The sequence below is a fragment of the Aquarana catesbeiana genome, linkage group LG01 (genome assembly GCF_042186555.1).
Source record: "Aquarana catesbeiana isolate 2022-GZ linkage group LG01, ASM4218655v1, whole genome shotgun sequence".
Classification (NCBI taxonomy): Eukaryota; Metazoa; Chordata; class Amphibia; order Anura; family Ranidae; genus Aquarana; species Aquarana catesbeiana.
Window position 1 is genome coordinate 5624466 of NC_133324.1, and position 21555 is coordinate 5646020.

Here is a 21555-nt window from a genome sequence, read left to right on the forward strand (position 1 = left end):
TAGGTGTGGCCAAATCAACTGTTTGGAACATCCTTAAAAAGAAAGAATGCCCCGGTGAGCTCAGCAACACCAAAAGACCCGGAAGACCACGGAAAACAACTGTGGTGGATGACCGAAGAATTCTTTCCCTGGTGAAGAAAACACCCTTCACAACAGTTGGCCAGATGAAGAACACTCTCCAGGAGGTAGGTGTATGTGTGTCAAAGTCAACAATCAAGAGAAGACTTCACCAGAGTGAATACAGAGGGTTCACCACAAGATGTAAACCATTGGTGAGCCTCAAAAACAGGAAGGCCAGATTAGAGTTTGCCAAACAACATATAAAAAAGCCTTCACAGTTCTGGAACAACATCCTATGGACAGATGAGACCAAGATCAACTTGTACCAGAGTGATGGGAAGAGAAGAGTATGGAGAAGGAAAGGAACTGCTCATGATCCAAAGCATACCACCTCATCAGTGAAGCATGGTGGTGGTAGTGTCATGGCGTGGGCATGTATGGCTGCCAATGGAACTGGTTCTCTTGTATTTATTGATGATGTGACTGCTGACAAAAGCAGCAGGATGAATTCTGAAGTGTTTTGGACAATACTATCTGCTCATATTCAGCAAAAAGCTTCAGAACTCATTGGACGGAGCTTCACAGTGCAGATGGACAATGGCCCGAAGCATACTGCCAAAGTAACCAAAGAGTTTTTTAAGGGAAAGAAGTGAAATGTTATGCAATGGCCAAGTCAATCACCTGACCTGAATCCGATTGAGCATGGATTTCACTTGCTGAAGACAAAACTGAAGGGAAAATGCCCCAAGAACAACCAGGAACTGAAGACAGTTGCAGTAGAGGCCTGGCAGAGCATCACCAGGGATGAAACCCAGCGTCTGATGTCTATGCGTTCCAGACTTCAGGCTGTAATTGACTGCAAAGGATTTGCAACCAAGTATTAAAAAGTGAAAGTTTGATGGATGATTGTTAATCTGTCCCATTACTTTTGGTCCCTTAAAAAGTGGGAGGCACATATACAAACTGTTGTAATTCCTACACCGTTCACCTGATTTAGATGTAAATACCCTCAAATTAAAGATGAAAGTCTGCAGTTAAAGCACATCTTGTGCGTTTCATTTCAAATCCATTGTGGTGGTGTATAGAGTCAAAAAGATTAGAATTGTGTCGATGTCCCAATATTTATGGACCTGACTGTAAATGGCAGAAAAGCATAAATTAGGTAGAACTGGTCCCACGGTGTCACCAGAGCGTTCACTGCAAAGGCTGAATATCCCTGGTTCTTCAGACAAACCCGTCCAGCTGTGCATTGAACCTGGACACCTGAAGATACTTCTGAGGTGATTCTACCATCAAGAGTTCCTCAAACGGGCCCACTCCCCAGGAGATAGGTATTGACTGAGAAAAAAAAAAATCTAACGGAGCTTTCCTCGGCTGGAATGTGTGTGTGTGGGGGGGGGCAGCCAGTGCGGGAACATGGAGATTCTTTGAACAGCTCAACCTCTAGGCTCCACTGTTACGTTGTCCGACTGGACCCTTATATGAAGGCCTTTTAGCTGCAATGATGAATGCAGTAGGACAACGTGAATTGACCTTAATCCCAGGAGGTTGGTGGGCAAAAACCTCTCCTGCAATGGTGACTTAAGTTCCCTGGACCGAGAAATCCAGAATGTCACCACAGCCCCTGCGGTGGACATCCATTGTCAGAACCCTCTAGGATAAAAAGAATGATTTTTCCCATTTCCAGCATCTGTGAGGAGATCCATAAGTTCAGAGACAGTCTCATGCTGATGTTTAGTGACACTGGGGAACCTCATCAACTGCATCCTCCTGTTCCATGCTTTCCATCTTTCCTAGAGCCCTCATGCAAGAGCAAATTGAGGGGATCTGTTATAGTCTTGAACAAATCTACCTGAACCCTCAAAGCAAGATCTGTCCAGGAGGTTCACTCTCACTGCCTTACCACCCCCTCAAAGAAAGGTGCCTTTGTAATACTTGCTGTGCCCAGTAGTCCCGTCAACTGCAGTACCTATGTAGCAGAGACCATCATTCCCTCTCGGGCCCACACTTTTCACAGGGGGTTCCATGATGGTCATATCACCTGGGTCCTCTATTAGACACTTGCAAGAAAAAAAAAACTGAAGCTTTGCTTAACTGGTAGGGGTTATGCCTATGAGGCAACTGACTTTCTTGCCAGTGTCCAATCACCTGAACATGGCAGCATAACCCTATTGTAATGGCTAATGAAGATGTTCCATGACAAAGAAAGCAGCAGATTCCAGCTGGTAACCTCTGGACACCATGCTGCAGACCCAAGTTCAGATAACCTCAAAGGCTATTAATGTCCTACACCCGTGCAAAAGTCTGTGGGGGGGGGGATAGAGCCTGCCAGGCCATTTCATGTGGCCCTCGCACCCAGGGTTTTTTTTTTTTTTTTTTGTCAGCCAGAATGTGGTGGAACTATCGCCATCTCCAGTTCTCGCCCTCCGCGGTCACTTTTTAACACCAATTCCTGTGTTCACAAGGACAGCTTTCCTCTCAGCGGCTCACGGATCACTACCTGGCCTGCACTCACAGCGGGGCCAAGGGAGATGCGGGTGCAGTGTGGGATGGGGCATGATGGAGTAAGCTGCACGGTGATCCCCATCTGTTCCTGGGTGCACAGGTGACAATGATCTCCCGGTAAGTGAGAGTGCCTACGTTTCCAGGAGGTACTAGAGCCGGGCCAGGTAGGAGAAGGTAAGATGCAAGGAAGCTTTTGTGGATGGAAAAATGAGGGCGATGGGGGGAGAGTGGTGCATAGGTGAGAGCCTAGGAGGGGGTGGAAGTGAGATGTGAACAGCTTGTGATAAAGAGCTGAACCCTGCACATAGCGAGCACACCCTCCTCAGCCCTGTGCACCCCTCAACCCTGCACACAGCAAGCGCAACCCTCCTCAACCCTGCACACAGCAAGCGCACCACTCCTCAACCGTGCGTTCTCCTCAGACCGGCACATGGCAAGCGCACCCCTCCTCAACCCTGCACACTCCTCAGACCGGCACATGGCAAGCGCACCCTCCTCAACCCTGCACACTCCTCAGACCTGCACATAGCAGGCGCATAATCCTCAACCCTGCACACGGCAAGTGCACCCCTCCTCAACCCTGCACACTCCTCAGACCTGCACATAGCAAGCACACCCTCCTCAGACCTGCACATAGTGCACCCCTTGTATTACTTGCCCCTTTAAGATTTTCCCATCGTTCGTGCTATTTGTTCACACACACTGTTCAATGTTGTTTGGCTAGGGATTCGTTCCTGCAGATATTCTTGGAGAAGGAGAGAGAAAAAAAAAAAAAAAAAAGCAACCCCATGAAGAAAATTTACACAGGTGCATCTCAAAATTAAAATATCAAAAAGTTAATTCAATTCAAAAAGTGAACTTTATATTGATCCCTTACACACAGTGATATATTTCAAGCATTTTTCTTTTAATTTTGACGATTATGGCTTACAGATAGTGACACCCCAACATTCATTATCTCAGAAAATTAGATCACAAGACCAATAAAAAAAAAAAAAAAAAAAAAAAAAGATTTCTAATATAGAAATGTTGTCTTAGTGAGAAGTCTGTCCATGTACAGTATAGGATGCACTCAGTACTTGGTCGGGGCTCCTTTTGCATGAATTACGGCATCAATGCGGCGTGGAGGAGATCAGCCTGTGGCACTGCTGAGGTGTTATGGAAGGTCAGGTTGCTTTGATAGTGGCCTTCAGCTTGTCTGCATTGTTGGGTCTGGTGTCTTCTCTTCCTTTTGACAATTCAGATTCTCCATAGGTGTTTAGGTCAGGTGAGATTGCTGGCCAGTCAAGCACAAGGTTCATGTGATCGGTAGTTTTGGCAGTGTGGCCAGTCCTGCTGGAAAATGAAATCAGCATCTCCATAAAGCTGGTGAGCAGAGGGAAGCGTGAAGTGCTCTAGAATCTCCTGCTAGAGGGCTGCGCTGACTTTGGACTTGATTTGGGGAGTCACGTCATCTGCTGGTGTTGGTCCACTGTGTTTTATCATCACTGACTGGAAACTTCACACTGGACCTCTCCACTCCTCCTCTAGACTCTGGGACCGAGATTATCAAAACGAAATGCAACATTTTCACCAGTCAGTGATGATTTGGGGAGCCATGTCATCTGCTGGTGTTGGTCCTCTGTGTTTTGTCAAGTTGAGCATAGCCCTCTAGCAGGAGATTCTAGAGCACTTCATGCTTCCCTCTGCTGACCAGCTTTATGGAGAGGCCGATTTCATTTTCCAGCAGGACTTGGCAACTCTCCAGACTGCCAAAACTACTAATACCTGGTCACATGATCATGGGATCACTGTGCTTGATTGGCCAAGCAAACTCGCCTCACCTAAACCCCCATAGAGAATCTGTGGGGTTATTGTCAAGAGGAAGAGGAGAGGCACCAGACCCAACAATGCAGAAGAGCTGAAGGCCACTATCAAAGCAACCTGGGCTTCCATAACAACTCAGCAGTGCCATAGACTGATCACCTCCATGCCATATTGATGCCGTAATTCATGCAAAAGGAGCCCCGACCAAGTATTGAGTGCATACTACACTGTACATGGACAGACTTCTCACTAAGACATTTCTGTATTTTTTTTTATTGGTCTTATGTAATATTCTAATTTTCTGAGAGATTGAATTTTGGGTTTTCACTAGCTGTAAGCCATGATCAAAAATTAAAAAAGAAAAAAAAAAAAAAAAAAAAAAAAAAAGAAGAAGAAGAGGGGCTTGAAATATATCACTGTGTGTAACAAAACTACATATAAAATATAGGAGTCTCACTTTTTGAATTGAATTACTGAAAAAAAAAAAAAAAAAAAAAAAAAAATTAACTATTTGTATCTGGAAGACTATACACATAAAAATTAGAATATCCTCAACCAGCTTCTTTGATAGCAACCATAATGCTGATGCTGCCCACAATGAGGAGTCCCTGGTCACCTTCTTTAGAGGCAAGAGCGTTCTCCCTTCTCAATCCCCTTGACCAAATGTGGACAACGCTGATCTAAAAAAAAAAACAGGGGACCAATGACCAGATCTTCAGAGAGACCTTCACTGAAGGGCACTAGATAAAAACAAGTCTTAGCCAAGCTTGTGGTAAGGCTGGGTGGAGATTTCCTGAAGGGGACACCCTAACCCAAGCGGCCATGATTATGAAATGCCCTGTGATGCACGATCCAGGCAAAAATTCACTAAAATCCACCAAATTTTCTGGTCAAGTACTAAAATCAACCGTCCCATTGTCTCTCAGAAACCTAGCTGCCCAAGGCTCCACCCGCAAGTGCCTACCACCCCCAGGTTCTGCTACGTCTCAGATGCCCTCTGCCGCGCCCCCCCCCCCCCAACTGTACAGATGTGTGAAGAGCCGTTCCTCCTCATTGTAAGCATTGCACACTTCCATTCAACACACAGACTCAGATCTTGTTATATACAAACTTTATTCTGTATTTTACAATTGGGCACTTTCTAGCTCATTGTCCTCAAGCTTCATAATTCTGTACATAAAAAATAAAACGTATGAAATGAAAGAACGGCAGAGGGTCCCGCCTTATAGTCCAGTCTGTAAAGTGCGCGGCTGTGGCTCAGCCGTCTTCCTCCTCATGGCGCACTTTGGCTTTCTTTTTTTTCTTGTGTTCTGTGGTCGGGGTCTCCTCTGTGGACGGCTTCTTTTTCTTCTTGGGCGTCTGTGCCTCCTCTTCCTCTAACCCGTTCTCAGACACCTCACCCTCCGACTTTCGTTTCTTTTTCTTCTTGCTGGGCATCTCCTCCTCGGACACCTCAACCACCTCTGCCTTCTTTTTCTTCTTCTTGCCGGACTGCGGCTCCTCCTCTTGGCTGTCCAACACTTCTTCTTCCACCACCTCTGCCTTCTTTTTCTTCTTCTTGCCGGACTGTGGCTCCTCCTCTTGGCTGTTGTCCATCACTTCTTCCTCCACCACCGCCTTCTTTTTCTTCTTCTTGGGAGTCTGCAGAAGACAATGAGATATCAGACCCCATTAAAATCACGACATACAAAAGCATACCCCCCATACCTACAACTACTGAGAAGTAACGTCTGGATGAATCTATGGAGAAGCAACGGCTGTTGAAGGTGCAGGATTTAGGATGACCTGAAGAGTCACCATCCCTTTGTTTCCAGGAGTGTAAACCAGTGGCTCTCAACCTCAGTCCTCAAGTACCCCCAACAGGCATGTACTCAGGTTTTCCTGTGCACAGTCGCTTTAAAATCAATATCATAGCCATGGTATTGATAAGAGCTATTTTTTCTAAGGGAAGTTCCCAAAACATGGCCCGTTGAGGGTACTTGAGGACTGAGGTTGAGAACCACTTGTCTAAACAAGCCCAGGAAGATGCACCTTCAACAGCTCTGCCTCCAAATCATATTCTCCATCCCAAGAACATCAGGTAGGGCCCCAGAGACTCCACTCCCTTTAACAAGCCACTGAAATAGCGGATCACAGTATCTCAAGAACAGGAAGCAGGTAAAGATCTGCAATGCCAACTGATGACCTGAAGGGAATTGTTTTTCTACCAGAAATGAAGTCACTCTATCCCCAATTTATGAAAGAGTGTAACCAGAGCCAGGTCTAATTTTAATATGGTGTCAAATGCCAGTTTTCTTGGTGCTCAAGATAGTCATCAGGGACAACAGAGCCACAACATGTCAAGGAAGGTGACTGGGTGCTCTTTACTACTTGATATTGGAGACAATGACTGCAGGACCAAGCCATGTTGGTGGTGGGGGGATGTTTGATACTCTGTACCTTTGGCAATGGCAGGGGGGTGTTTGGAGCTTAATTATGTCAGCAATAACTGAAGGACCATACCATGTTAAAAGATGGTGGTGGGAAAGTGCTCTTTATGGTTAGCAAATGACAGGACCATACCACGTTTGAGATGACAGGTGTTAAATGCTCCATACCATGTTAGGTGCTTCATATTGTTGGCAATGACTGCAGGATCATACCATGTAGAAAGCTAGTTGGGGGCTCTATAGTTTGTCAATGCCGGGACCATACCATATTGTGAGATGGTGGGAAGTATTTCGTGCTCCATACTGTTGGGGGAGGGGGGGGGGATTAACAATGACAGGGGGGCATTTCATGCTTTTATATTAATGACAGTATGGCGCAAACACCCCCCCCGTAATTGTCAACAGTACGGAGAACCAAATACTTCCCACCATAGTATGGTCCTGTCATTGACAAAAACTATAGAGCCCCCAACTATCTTTCAACATTGTATGATCCTGCAGGCATTGCCAACAATATGAAGCACTCAACACCCCCTCGCAGCGCCAACATGGTGTCCTATCATTGCCATCACTATAGAGCACCTAACATCCATGTTGTCTCCAACATGGTATGGTCCTGTCATTGCCAACACTATAGAGCACATTCGCCGTTCCCACACAATATCAACCTGGTATGGCCTTGCAATCATTGCTAACAATAGAGCACCTAACACCCCCTTGCATCTCCAACATGGTATGGTCCTGTCATCGCCAGCACTAGAGCACCAGCTGTCCCACCATCTTTCAACATGGTGTGGACCTACAATCATTGTCATCAATATAAAGCACGAAATACACCCCCCCCGCCATTGCCAATGATTGCAATGCCACACCATGTTGAAAGATGGTGTGGGGCGGCTGGTGCTCTATAGTGTTGGCAATGACAGGACCATACCATGTTTGAGATGGCGGGAGGTGTTAGATGCTTGATTTTTGACAGTGACAGGACCATACTATGTTGGAGATGCAAGTGGGTGTTAGGTGATCTGTTAGCAATGACTGCAGGACCATACCAGGTTGATAGATTGTGTTGGGGAGGCTAGTGCTCTATAGCAGGGATATGCAATTAGCCGACCTCCAGCTGTTGCAGAACTACAAGTCCCATGAGGCATAGCAAGACTGACAGCCACAAGCATGACACCCAGAGACAGAGGCATGATGGGACTTGTAGTTTTGTAATAGCTGGAGGTCTGCTAATTGCATATCCCTGCTCTATAGTGGGCAATGACAGAACAACATGTTGGAGATGGCAGGTGGTGTTCCTTCATCTGAATCCTGCCAAGGCTCACTTTGCCATGTTTGTGCATGGAACATCTCCCCAGATATTCCCAATTAGACAGGACAAGGATGTGGCCTTCAGCACCCATATCCCCCCCCCCCCCCCGAGAAGTTTATCAGGAGCCTCCTGCCTCAGGCCTGTAGCAGCTACCCAGTATTTTTTGGAAGGGGACGGAGGGGGTGTTCCTATGATGACTGCTGGTGAATACCAAAAACTAGTTACACAGGAGTGTCTTTCATCTGTACTGAGCCCATCACCCTCACCTCCGCTTCCTCCACGCTTTGCACTGGTGCAGACTCTTCTTGCTCAGTCGCTGCAGCCAGTTCTGCTAGCCTCTTCTTTTCACGCTTCTTCCGCTTACGTTCTTTCTTCTCCAGTTTCCTCTTGATCTCAGTCACGACGTCTGTGGCCTTAAAAGACAAAAACGGGAGGTTTGAACTCAATCCGACCCTGAGATGACATAAGCCCCCCCCCTTCTTTGCTCCACCATGCCTAGAGTCAACACTAGTCGGATCAGGCTCATTAAATCAGTTTTTGCCTCCACCATTTCTGGTCAGGAGAAAAAAGCGTCATCACTTCCGACATCCCCGGATAGCAGCTTCTACCAACCTCAGTCCATGCCTTCCTAGCTGGTGGACCCACACTCGGGGGTAGGTTGGGTGCGACAGGCCTTTATAGTTAGAGCTTAAACTAAGCCTTTTCTACCCAGAAATACTGACCTCCACCCAGGCCTAACTGAACAGTAAGTTTCTACCACCCCCCCAAAGCTTCCGCGACTAGAGGCTAAGGACATACTGACCTCTGCTTGGGCCTCCTTCATGACATCAAGGTTCTTGCGTGGAGCCTCCCCGGTCTCGTAGAACGCCAGCCGTTCCTCCACCTGCTCCCTCAGTTTATCGCCATACACGCTGGTCGGGATTTCTGCAATGAGGAGATGCAGAACATTATACAACAAAATCTCACCGTGACTGGAGGATAAGAGGAGACCAAATGGTAGAACTCCGCTTCGCTCAGACACAAGCTTATCAACATACACCAAGGTGATATACTGTTGACGAAAAATTATTACCATCATTGCAAAGCAGAAAATTTCCAAGGATGGATCCTGGCCAAGGAAATAAAGGTCTATAGGTGCCATCTACCCATAATTGCCTCATAGTCCGCTTTTACGAACAACCCCTCCACCAATTACCTTCAACTTGACAACCTCTGAACAGAGTAGCTACATATACCAGCAGGGGGCGTCTCACCTGAGAAGCAGTCTATGCGGGAGGCAATGGTGCACTTGTTAGCCAGGTACCGAGAGATCCGCCCCTTGTTCTTGGCGGCGGCACGTCCGATGAAGGTGGAGTGGAAGATGAGGCCGTATTTTGGGGTGTTCCCTCGAGTCTTCAGGGCCCTGCAATGGTATCAGCTAAAGATTTGTAACAAGACACAGTTAAGACTGAAAACAGGAACGCTACAGGGGACATATGCAGCCAGGGGACGGCAACGGGAACCCGTCGCCTCCCTCAAGAGCCAGGGGACGGTAACGGGATCCCGTCTCCTCCCTCAAGAGCCAGGGGACGGTAACGGGAACCCCTCGCCTCCCTCAAGAGCCAGGGGACGGTAACGGGAACCCCTCGCCTCCCTCAAGAGCCAGGGGACTGTAATGGGGAACCTGTCGCCTGTTTAGAACCACAAATTGGTAAAGGGAACCTGTCACACAGAACCAGTCACTTCTACCCTTGTGCCATGCACATGGCATCCTAGCAAGAACCAAATAGGAACCAAATGTTGGTTTTAGTCTGCCTCCACTAAGCCTGTGTACCTCCTGGACTGCTAAATAAACTGAACTAGCATCCAATTTCCTTATCTTCCACTGCAGAGATGCCACTACCTTGCTATGCTGGCTCTACACGGCCCCAATTGTATGTGGGAAGTAGTCGCAATGGGAGGTGTACACTATTATGCACAGCACCGTAAATTAAGACTTGGAAACCCTCCTGTTGATAACAGCATAGCCCTTGGGCTCTTTGAACCATAGCAGGACCAGATGGCTTGGGGAGGTACCAGCACTGCCAATGCTTTTAGCACACATGAGCGATGGTGTATGCAGGTGCAATGAATCATAGGAAATATAATCTATACAGCAGTACATGTAACAAACACAGGTGCACGGTTTGTACCACTTTAACCATACAGCATCTAACAGTGGGGTGTTCATCCTCCCTGAACCCCACAAGTGAAATCCAGGACCAGGTTGGCATTTGTTTGCACTGTTGAGGGTCTCAGGACAATTATAAGCTTCAACCCCCTGCTAGGACACCATGCGACCAAGTTAAGAGCCATGACAGGTCCACTTTAACACCTCAAAACTCTCCCCTAGAATTGTCAATGTGACAAGACATCCCTTTACTACTACGGCAGACCTGGAGGGTGCTGCAAACTGAGGTCTACACACAACTAGTTGACTTTGAGAACACAAACTGGCCGGAGCTACGAAGGAAAACGATGGGGGGGGGGGGGGGGGGGGGTCTGGGTTTTACAACTCTGGACACCGACAGACAATCAGCTGTTAAAGTCTGTTGGTCTACACTCATGTACTGATATCCCAACCCTGGGTACACACACAAAAAAGACAATACGCCCCCTAAACCCATCAGAATAGGATCAACGGCATCACTCTGACCTGCACAGCTGCTCACAGCCCCTCAGGCACACGTATATACACAGCGAGTAGAGGGGCGTTGTTCAGACTCTGGGGCGGCAGTTATCACTCACACAGCGACAAGCGCCAACGTGTCAAACACCGGCACCCAGTCTCCTGCCATCACCACAAGCGCCCGGCAGTTGTACCTGAATAGAGCTTTCTCTGCTCCCAGGATCTGGACGGTGGAGGCTGGGTACTTGGCCAGGTTTGTCAGACTTCCGGCATGGGAGATGAGGCGAGCTCCAACCTGCGGGAGAGGGAAAATTAAAATCAGCGGAATAGCAGACATGGTGACAACATACAAGATAAGCAGACAGAACACGGTGACAACGTATGAGCTCAGGAGGCACAGATCAGCAGTGAAAAGTTCTCAGCAGCAGGCTCAGTGGATTGACAGATTTTACTGATACATCATCTCTGTGCCAAGCCCAACACGCCCCCCAATTGTTGGGGGGAAATTCTCATGGCTCTTGGGGGCCCAAGAGAAGTCAAAAGTTAGTCCTTTGTATGCACCTAGAAATTTGAGACGTGAAACCCACCGCTTGTTAAATTTAGGTCAAAGCCCAAACCCACGTAGCATTGTGCCCCTCTGGTCCCCGACCACCATCCCTCTTCCACCGGGCCCCCTTGGTCCCAGACCACAACCCTTCGATTGCGCCCCTTTGGTCCAGACCACAACCCCTCTTCCACTGCGCCCCCTAGGTCCCAGACAACCAACACTTATTCCCACATCCAGGTCTACCACCCTCTCTCCACTTTGCTTTCCAGTCCCCCCGATTAAAGCTTCAAGTCCATACTTCCACCATTGCAGATACCAGTGATGACTGGAACACAGTAAAAAGGTTCAGTTTTTATCATGACGCTATATATGGTCAGGTTAGTTTAGTAAAATTTTAGCAATACTGACCACTTCTCCGATAAGGGCAGACAGGCTGGGGGCCACTTGGGTCATCTTGGATTTCAGATATTCCTGCAGGCCTTTGCGGTATTTCAGATAAGGAGATGACACGGCTGGAGAAGCTCTCAATATTGATCAGGTCAATGGGAGAGATGTCCATCCCTGGAGGAGGAGAGAGGAAATTATATATTAGACTTACAGTATCCCCGGCTCTCCGTACACGGATCTACACCACCTTCAAAAGACAGCACGGGGTGGGGTAGAGACAGTAGAAAGGTGCATAAGAGCAGATTCCTCCCTATGGCGGCATGTACACCCAGACTATAAAAGCTCCCAATTTATAACAGAGAAACGGCAAAGCCTACAGAGAAACGGCAAAGCCTACAGAGAAACGGCAAGCCTACAGAGAAACGGCAAAGCCTACAGAGAAACGGCAAAGCCTACAGAGAAACGGCAAAGCCTACAGAGAAACGGCAAAGCCTACAGAGAAACGGCAAAGCCTACAGAGAAGCGGCAAAGCCTACAGAGAAGCGGCAAAGCCTACAGAGAAGCGGCAAAGCCTACAGAGAAGCGGCAAAGCCTACAGAGAAACGGCAAAGCCTACAGAGAAACGGCAAAGCCTACAGAGAAACGGCAAAGCCTACAGAGAAACGGCAAAGCCTTGTACCTAAGGAGGGAGAAATGAAGGTCTTACAATACCAGCTATGCACCATCACATTCAAGAAACTAGTCATCTGGGTTACCAAACTTCACCATGCACCTCAACACATATGGATCACACTTTGATTTATGGAGTGCCCACTCACCCATGGAGGACCTGGAAGCGTCCAGGATGGCCTGGGCCTTGGCACTGTCCATTATGATCTCTTCCATGTCCTCTAGCTTCTCCTCGCTCAGCTCTTTTCGGTTGCCGATGAACTTGGCCATTCGGCAGTAGGTGTAGTTGTCAGCAACGATCTTGATGAGCTCTGGGAAAGTGATATCCGTACCATTCTCTGGGGAGGAAAATGAGACCGCTATGAGCCACAAACCCAAAATAACCTGTTACAGATATACTAGAGAGGACAGCAGAGGCTGTCGCCCCGATAACAGTACAGTCCAGGCACAGGGCCAGGCTGTGGTGTAGACGGAGACATTACTATTCCTCCTCTTTCTGTACAGACAGTGGGGGAGGCAACACTGTCTGTGGTAAGCATTGGGAGGACCAAGTGTCTTTACACCAAATAGATACGAGACTTCATGAGCTGGGAGTTGCAGCACAAGCCCAACTTCCCCGTTTCTGAGGAGCTACACAAACCAAGACCTCTGCTTCACCATTTCTGCACTCACCTGGACTATCCTTTAGGGAGTTGCACATACCAAAAAAAACCCCACCCTAGAGAGGCCATACCCACCCATGAGCTGCACATAACCCTACAACCCTAATTGAGGAGAAAAACCCATAAAAAGCTTCACATAAGCCGATAACCTTTGGTTATGTGCGGCTTCATTGGCGAGCCTTGGAGAAGCCTCATTCACCCAAACAACCCACACCCTGGAGGAGCCACATCTTTGGTCCCAATGGAGGATCTTACCCCCACTCTTTGAATGCGCACCTACCTGACCCTCATGGAGAAGGTGTTGATGTCCTTGTCCAGTTGGTCAAGCAAGCTGATAGACTGGATGATCATGTTGTCTACACGGTTGACGTTGAACTTTACTTTGGCTCGGGAGTAGCTGTGCCCCAGGCCGAGCTGTGCCCTTGGAGCCGACTGAGCCGTCAGACCTTTCACCAGGGAATGGAAATGTAGCCGGATACCTGCAGAGAAGACGCAATAATTATTTCAGGCTTTGCATACAATGAGATGCCCAGGGTTCTGTACCCAGACTCCTTTGCCTCAGACTCTCCCAATACCACAATAGCAACCCCCTCTGATCATAAACACTGGGCAACCTGGATATCGCATTTACAATCTCACTACCAGTTACAGTGGTCCAGCTAGGTTCCTCTCCAGCTCTTTACCTCTGATTATCTCAGGAACCACCCCGGTGGTATCGCATTTGATGTTCAGCTCTTCGAAGATGGCGGCTCCAATTTTGCCATCGCTGACACCAAGGAGGGCCTTTTTCTTCTTGGCGGGCATGTGGGTCTCCAGAAGGAGTTTAAGATCCTCATGGAGGACACCTGGAGGGAGGGGGAGGAGAAAACAAAAAAGGGCATCAGATGAAACTCCAACCAACTGGCACACCCACCCCTACCCCGATGACTGTAGTACAGGACATGCTCAGTAACCTCAGGTGACATCACACAGCTCAGTGGATTGACAGATTTGAATTAACATCATTGCACGTCCAATAATTCCCCAACAAAGGCTGACCATTACACATCCCCGGTAATCCCCTCATCCAAGAAAGGATGACCCACCTCAATATCTTCAGAAATAACACCACCTCACCCAAACATGGCTGAGCATTATCCTCTGATAAATTCCAACGCTCCCAATAACACTTTCACCCAGCAAAGGCCAAGTATGACCCTCAATGTGCTCACCCAACCAAAGCCAGAGTATAAACCCTCAATGTGCTCACCCCAACAAAGGACGAGTATGGCCTCAATGTGCTCACCCAACAAAGGCCGAGTAAGACCCTCAATCTGCTCACCCAACAAAGGCCGAGTATGACCCTCAATCTGCTCACCCAACAAAGGCCGAGTATGACCCTCAATCTGCTCACCCAACAAAGGCCGAGTATGACCCTCAATCTGCTCACCCAACAAAGGCCGAGTATGACCCTCAATCTGCTCACCCAACAAAAGCCAACCCACATTATTACCTTCAGGAGATGACATCACACATCCCTAATAAGGCCCTCACCCAACAAAAGCCAACCCTCCATTACCTTCACAGGTGACATCACACATCCCAATAATCCCCTCAAAACACCCCCCCCCCCCGCCCCCCCGTTACCTTCAGAGATGGCATTGACATTCTCCAGGGCGCTCTGGGCGGATTTAAATGGCGAAAATGCCACAGTTTCACTATGGTGTTGAACTTGCCGATATTCTGCAGCGACTCCTCCACCTGCAAGCAGAAGTGGAAATATTGGTTATCGATGATCACTGGGGGCAAGAAGACCGCCAGCCCAAGTCAGAGGCCCATGGGGGGATACACTGCACACCGACTACAAGCCAAGGACTAAACATATTTGTACACTAATGTCATTGAGGGGGGGCTCACTGTGCGCAAACAACTCACCTGAGGAAGCAGCATGCCGATCTCCTCCACCTCCTTGACCGCAAAGAGGGCGTAGCCCGCCGCATGTTCAAATAAGATTGTGAAGCAAAACCTGCGAGACATGGAGAGCGAGATCAGATGAGAGGACCAACCAACACCACCACCCATAGACATCACTGAGAACATGAAGGACCAACCAACACCACCACCACCCATAGACATCACTGAGAACATGGAAGACCAACCAACACCACCCCCCACCATCCATAAACTCAGAGGAGAACATGGAGGACCAACCAACACCCCCACCACCCAGACATCACTGACATAAAACACCAACCAACTGACACCCACCCGATGACTGTAGTACAGGACATGCTCAGTAACCTCAGGTGACATCACACAGCTCAGTGGATTGACAGATTAGAATTAACATCATTGCACGTCCAATAATCCCCAACAAAGCTGACCATCACACATCCCCAGTAATCCCCTCACCCAACAATGGATAACACCCCCCACCATTAACCTCAATTGGCACCTGGAGGACAGACCAACACCACCCATAGACATCACTGAGCAGAACACGGAGAGCGAGATCAGACAAGAGGAACCACCAACCTCTTAACCTCAAGCCGCTCCTCAATATGCATCACTGATGAGAACATGGAGAGCGAGATAAGACGAGAGGACCTACCAAACCAATCCCCACCTTTCTCAATTAGCAACACTGAGGAGAAACATGGAGAGAGATCAGAAAAGACAAAATCCCTCACCCCCTTCCTCAATATAATGCTGAGGGTAAAGGCGGATCCCCGGGCGCCCCAACGCTGACGATGAAGATGACAGCTTAGTAGCAATAGCAGTGCATTTAGCACTGTCAGGCCTCCTGGACAGCAGACTGAGGTGCAGAACCTCACCGCCCCCCCCCCCCGCCCCATAAGCACACACAGGTGGTCATCACACAGGGCAAAACAGCAGAGCCATTCACTCCTATGGCCAACTGTACACCGCATCTGCAGCTCCTCACGCAGGACTGTACCCTCCCCTCAGACATGTTACAGGAGGCCTCACATCTTCAGATCCTCAGGGGTGGGACTGTACGCCCCCCAGACCGTCCCATGTACAGGCCTCACTCCTTCAGATCCTCAGGGGTGGGACTGCACCCTCCCCTCAGACATGTACAGGAGGCCTCACACCTTCAGATCCTCAGGGGTGGGACTGTGCGCCCCCCAGACCATCCCATGTACAGGCCTCACTCCTTCAGATCCTCAGGGGTGTGACACTGTACCCTCCCCCTCAGACCTTCCATGTACAGGAGGCTTCACAGCTACAGATCCTCAGGGGGAGTGGACTGTACCCTCCCCTCAGACTGTCCATGTACAGGAGGCCTCACACCTGCAGATCCTCAGGGGTGGGACTGTATGTCCCCCCCCGACCGTCCCATGTACAGGCCCTCCACCTTCAAATCCTCAGGCTTGGACTGCACCCTCCCCTCAGACTGTCCATGTACAGGAGGCCTCACACCTGCAGATCCTCAGGGGTGGGACTGTATGTCCCCACCCGGACCGTCCCATGTACAGGCCTCACCTTCAAATCCTCAGGCTTGGACTGCACCCTCCCCTCAGACTGTCCATGTACAGGAGGCCTCACACCTGCAGATCCTCAGGGGTGGGACTGTAACCAAACTGCCCATGTACCTCCTCATCCACTCCAACATCTGAAGATACTGAACACGGTACAGGGTGTGGCTGGCAGAGATCCAACATTTTTATCTGCCTTCTTTACACGGCAGCCATCATTGCTGCCCACCCCCCTGAGATGGGATCCACAGTAGATCACTCTTCAGGAGAGGGCAGTAATATGTCACGACCATAAGGGTTACCTTCTAAATCTGTAGAGGAATCCGATCCCAGGAGGCATCTGGAGTCCAACAGACCTCTCAATAAAGAGGACCTGTCACAGCTTCTGTCATCACAAGGGATGTTCATATCTTATGATAGCAATACAGTTGATTAAAAGAAAAAAAAAAAAATGGGGCGTCAACATGCAGATTTGTGAATCCAGCAGACATCAGTGGTTACGTTTGCACCACATGAGGCATCGCCACAAACGTTACCGAGCAATCATTGACCAATAAAGCGTCACCTATGGAGATTTTTATGTACTGTGGTTCGTCACCATGCCACGAGCGTGCGCAATTTTACAGAGCGACGCGTTAGGTGTCTATTTACTCGGTGTAACATCTTATAAATAAAAAGAAAAGTGATTACATTGTGTTGTCAGCACTAAAACTCATTGGCCTCTTGCTGACCACAATAGGGAGAAAAAAAATTATATATATATTGTGGTTAATGAGTTTTAGTGCCGACAACACAATGTAATCACTTTTTTATTTATAAGATGTTACACCGAGTAAATAGACACCAAACATGTCAAGATTTTTTTTCTTGTGGCAAAACAAAAAAAAAATTAACGTCATGATTTAAAATTGCGCAGACTCGTGAAATGGTAAACTGCCGCACCTGAAAACTGTCCACTTGCTCTTTTCGCTTACATAGAACAATCAGGTTTTTTTTTTTTAAACTGCAATTAAAGAGATTGTAAAGACTTTATTAGTATTTAAAATAACAAACTCGTCATACTTCCCTCCACTGAGCCGTGCTATTTGCAGAGTGCACCCCCCCCCCCCCCAACACTGACTTCTGGGGTCCCTCGGTGGCTCTGGTATCCCCCCCCCCTTAGGAGAAGAGGGTGGGGGTGGGAAATGATCCAATCAAGAGCTGGAACCCCATGGAGGTAGAGAGGGAGGGAGAGATCGTCCCCCGCTGAGCGACATAGGAGGGTCTCAGCTAAGTAAAATATTCTATAAGTGGTGTGGCGGGATCGAGGAGGAGGAAGACTTTCTCATGAAAAGAAATCAAGTGGCTCATTAGCCGCTGGATTGCTTTACAAACCTCCCCTCACCCGCTGGTGTTCTCAGGCTTACTGTTCCTACTGGGGAGGGGGGAACCCCCCCCCCAAAAAAGAAGGATGATGGAGGGTGCAGCCAGCTGGTCACAGAGGCAAACAGACCCCCCTCCCCCCAACATCTTCGATCCCCTCTATGGACATCATTGGGGGGACGTACATTTTATTTCCCGCTTTTCTGTATTGGTTGGGGGGGCGGGGGGGGGTCACACTGGTGCAATGCACAGCAACTCCCGGCACAGGTTCCCACCACCACACGGGGGAGGGGCACATCAATATATAAAGTCAATGACACCCCCAAGTCTGTTGGCGGAATACACTGTGACTTCGGATGGAATCGGATCACCATGTCCCCCCCCCCATATGTGATATCAGGAATATGTCCCCCCCCCATATATGTGATATCAGGAATATGTCCCCCCCCCATATGTGATATCAGGAATATGTCCCCCCCCCATATGTGATATCAGGAATATGTCCCCCCCCCATATGTGATATCAGGAATATGTCCCCCCCCCATATGTGATATCAGGAATATGTCCCCCCCCCATATGTGATATCAGGAATATGTCCCCCCCCCATATGTGATATCAGGAATATGTCCCCCCCCCATATGTGATATCAGGAATATGTCCCCCCCCCATATGTGATATCAGGAATATGTCCCCCCCCCCATATGTGATATCAGGAATATGTCCCCCCCCCCCATATGTGATATCAGGAATATGTCCCCCCCCCCCATATGTGATATCAGGAATATGTCCCCCCCCCCCCCATATGTGATATCAGGAATATGTCCCCCCCCCCATATGTGATATCAGGAATATGTCCCCCCCCCCCCATATATGTGATATGAGGATCACCATGTCCCCCCCCCCCATATGTGATATCAGGAATATGTCCCCCCCCCATATGTGATATCAGGAATATGTCCCCCCCCCATATGTGATATCAGGAATATGTCCCCCCCCCATATGTGATATCAGGAATATGTCCCCCCCCCATATGTGATATCAGGAATATGTCCCCCCCCCATATGTGATATCAGGATATGTCCCCCCCCCATATGTGATATCAGGAATATGTCCCCCCCCCATATGTGATATCAGGAATATGTCCCCCCCCCATATGTGATATCAGGAATATGTCCCCCCCCCCATATGTGATATCAGGAATATGTCCCCCCCCCCATATGTGATATCAGGAATATGTCCCCCCCCCCATATGTGATATCAGGAATATGTCCCCCCCCCCATATATGTGATATGAGGATCACCATGTCCCCCCCCCATATGTGATATCAGGAATATGTCCCCCCCCCATATGTGATATCAGGAATATGTCCCCCCCCCCCATATGTGATATCAGGAATATGTCCCCCCCCCCATATGTGATATCAGGAATATGTCCCCCCCCCCATATGTGATATCAGGAATATGTCCCCCCCCCCATATGTGATATCAGGAATATGTCCCCCCCCCATATGTGATATCAGGAATATGTCCCCCCCCCATATGTGATATCAGGAATATGTCCCCCCCCCCATATATGTGATATGAGGATCACCATGTCCCCCCCCCCATATGTGATATCAGGAATATGTCCCCCCCCCATATGTGATATCAGGAATATGTCCCCCCCCCATATGTGATATCAGGAATATGTCCCCCCCCCCATATGTGATATCAGGAATATGTCCCCCCCCCCCATATGTGATATCAGGAATATGTCCCCCCCCCCCATATATGTGATATGAGGATCACCATGTCCCCCCCCCCATATGTGATATCAGGAATATGTCCCCCCCCCATATATGTGATATCAGGAATATGTCCCCCCCCCATATATGTGATATCAGGAATATGTCCCCCCCCATATATGTGATATCAGGAATATGTCCCCCCCCCCCCCATATATGTGATATGAGGATCATCATGTCCCATACAGGAGATCACATTTATAACATTTGCGGAATATTGGGGGGGGACATAAAAAAAATGCAACACCCGCCATTATATTCCCCAGGATCTCTGTTCTAATAAGTATGGGGAGGGGGGGTAACAAGTCCCTTTCTATAAATGAAATCTATGAGCTCGTCCCATGAAGGGGGGAGGGGAGAACACGTGGTGACAGGACAGGCCTGTATACGGGATCCGATCATCCCCCACACACCACGTGTTCTACACTCTATATATATATATATAATCACAGGACAGGCCTGAGGCCTTCACATCCATCCGACCACACACCACAGCCCGCTCTACATCCCCCCCAAATCACACCCACCATGATTCTCCGCTCCGTCCTCCTCCCGCGCCGCTAACAGACTGAGATCCGACCACATCACCTCCTCACCACCCTTCCCGGACTCCACCCACCTCACACCCACTCCGCCAATCACCGCACACCGACACCGCCGTACACCAATCACCGCACCCCGGCACCGCCCCCTTTCTCAATCACCGCTCACCGACACCGCCGTACACCAATCACCGCACTCCGACACCGCCGTACACCAATCACCGCACACCGGCACCGCCCCCTTCCTCCATCACCGCTCACCGACACCGCCGTACTCCAATCACCGCACGCCGGCACCGCCCCCTTCCTCCAATCACACAACACCGGCACCGCCCCCTTCCTCCAATCCTCGCTCTCTCTCTCGGCCCCCGCCCTCTACCACCTCTACTCCCCGCCTCCTCCAGCGCCGCCGCCAATAGCCGTTCGTGACTCCGAAGACGGAGGTGCGTCGCAGCCAATCATCGGAAAGACAAGAGAGTGGAGAGAGGGAAGGAAGGCGCATACAGTGCGGCCTGTTGTTGGACTCTATGGTAGGTTGGAGGACCCTGGCTGGCCATGTGGTTAGAGAGAGCACGTGGTGGGGATCAGGGGAATTCTCCAACTGTGTCCTCTATATTCTCTGTATATATATATATATATATATATATATATATATATATATATATATATACACTACATACTGTATATGATCATATATATACTACATACTGTATATAATCTAATATATATATATATATATATACTACATACTGTATATAATCATATATATACTACATACTGTATATAATCTAATATATGTACTACATACTGTATATAATCTAATATATGTACTACATACTGTATATAATCTAATATATGTACTACATACTGTATATAATCTAATTGTACTGTAATTATGTTGTCCCCCCTCTACATTATAAAGCGATGCATAAACTATTGGCGCCATATAAATCGTGTATAATATTTATATACTACATACTGTATATAATCTAATATATATACTACATACTGTATATAATCTAATATATATATATATATATATACTACATACTGTATATTATCTAAAATATATATATATATACACACACAGTATCTGACAAAAGTAAGTACACCCCTCAGTCACATCTGTGTAAATCTTTTCATGTGACAACACTTTCTCTTAGGGGTGTACTGACTTTTGTTGCCAGCGGTTTAGACATTAATGGCTGTGTGTTGAGTTATTTTGAGGGGACAGCAAATTTACACTGTTATACAAGCTGTACACTCACTACTTTACATTGTAGACAAGTGTCATTTCTTCAGTGTTGTCACATGAAAAGATAGAAGAAAAGATTTACAGAGATGTATAAACTGTATATAATATT

The 21555-nt window shown here is 48.2% G+C and overlaps 1 protein-coding gene and 3 non-coding genes across 4 annotated transcripts; all 4 read right to left on the bottom strand.

The window, feature by feature from the left end:
- Positions 1-5467: 5467 nt before the first annotated feature.
- On the bottom strand, positions 5468-15157 carry NOP56 (NOP56 ribonucleoprotein). Its single transcript, XM_073617853.1, is given in 14 exon segments — positions 5468-6012; positions 8382-8528; positions 8918-9039; positions 9369-9517; positions 10957-11057; positions 11718-11798; positions 11800-11870; positions 12515-12683; positions 12685-12703; positions 13308-13506; positions 13711-13872; positions 14654-14716; positions 14719-14767; positions 14942-15157. Coding segments are annotated over 14 exon segments (1929 nt in total). The 5' UTR covers positions 15155-15157; the 3' UTR covers positions 5468-5628.
- LOC141125029 (small nucleolar RNA SNORD57) lies at positions 8629-8699 on the bottom strand. Its single transcript, XR_012241332.1, has one exon. It is a non-coding gene; the product is annotated as a small nucleolar RNA SNORD57 (small nucleolar RNA).
- Positions 9125-9198, bottom strand: LOC141125030 (small nucleolar RNA SNORD56). The gene has a single exon (XR_012241333.1). It is a non-coding gene; the product is annotated as a small nucleolar RNA SNORD56 (small nucleolar RNA).
- On the bottom strand, positions 12781-12913 carry LOC141125044 (small nucleolar RNA SNORA51). Its single transcript, XR_012241345.1, has one exon. It is a non-coding gene; the product is annotated as a small nucleolar RNA SNORA51 (small nucleolar RNA).
- Positions 15158-21555: the final 6398 nt, after the last annotated feature.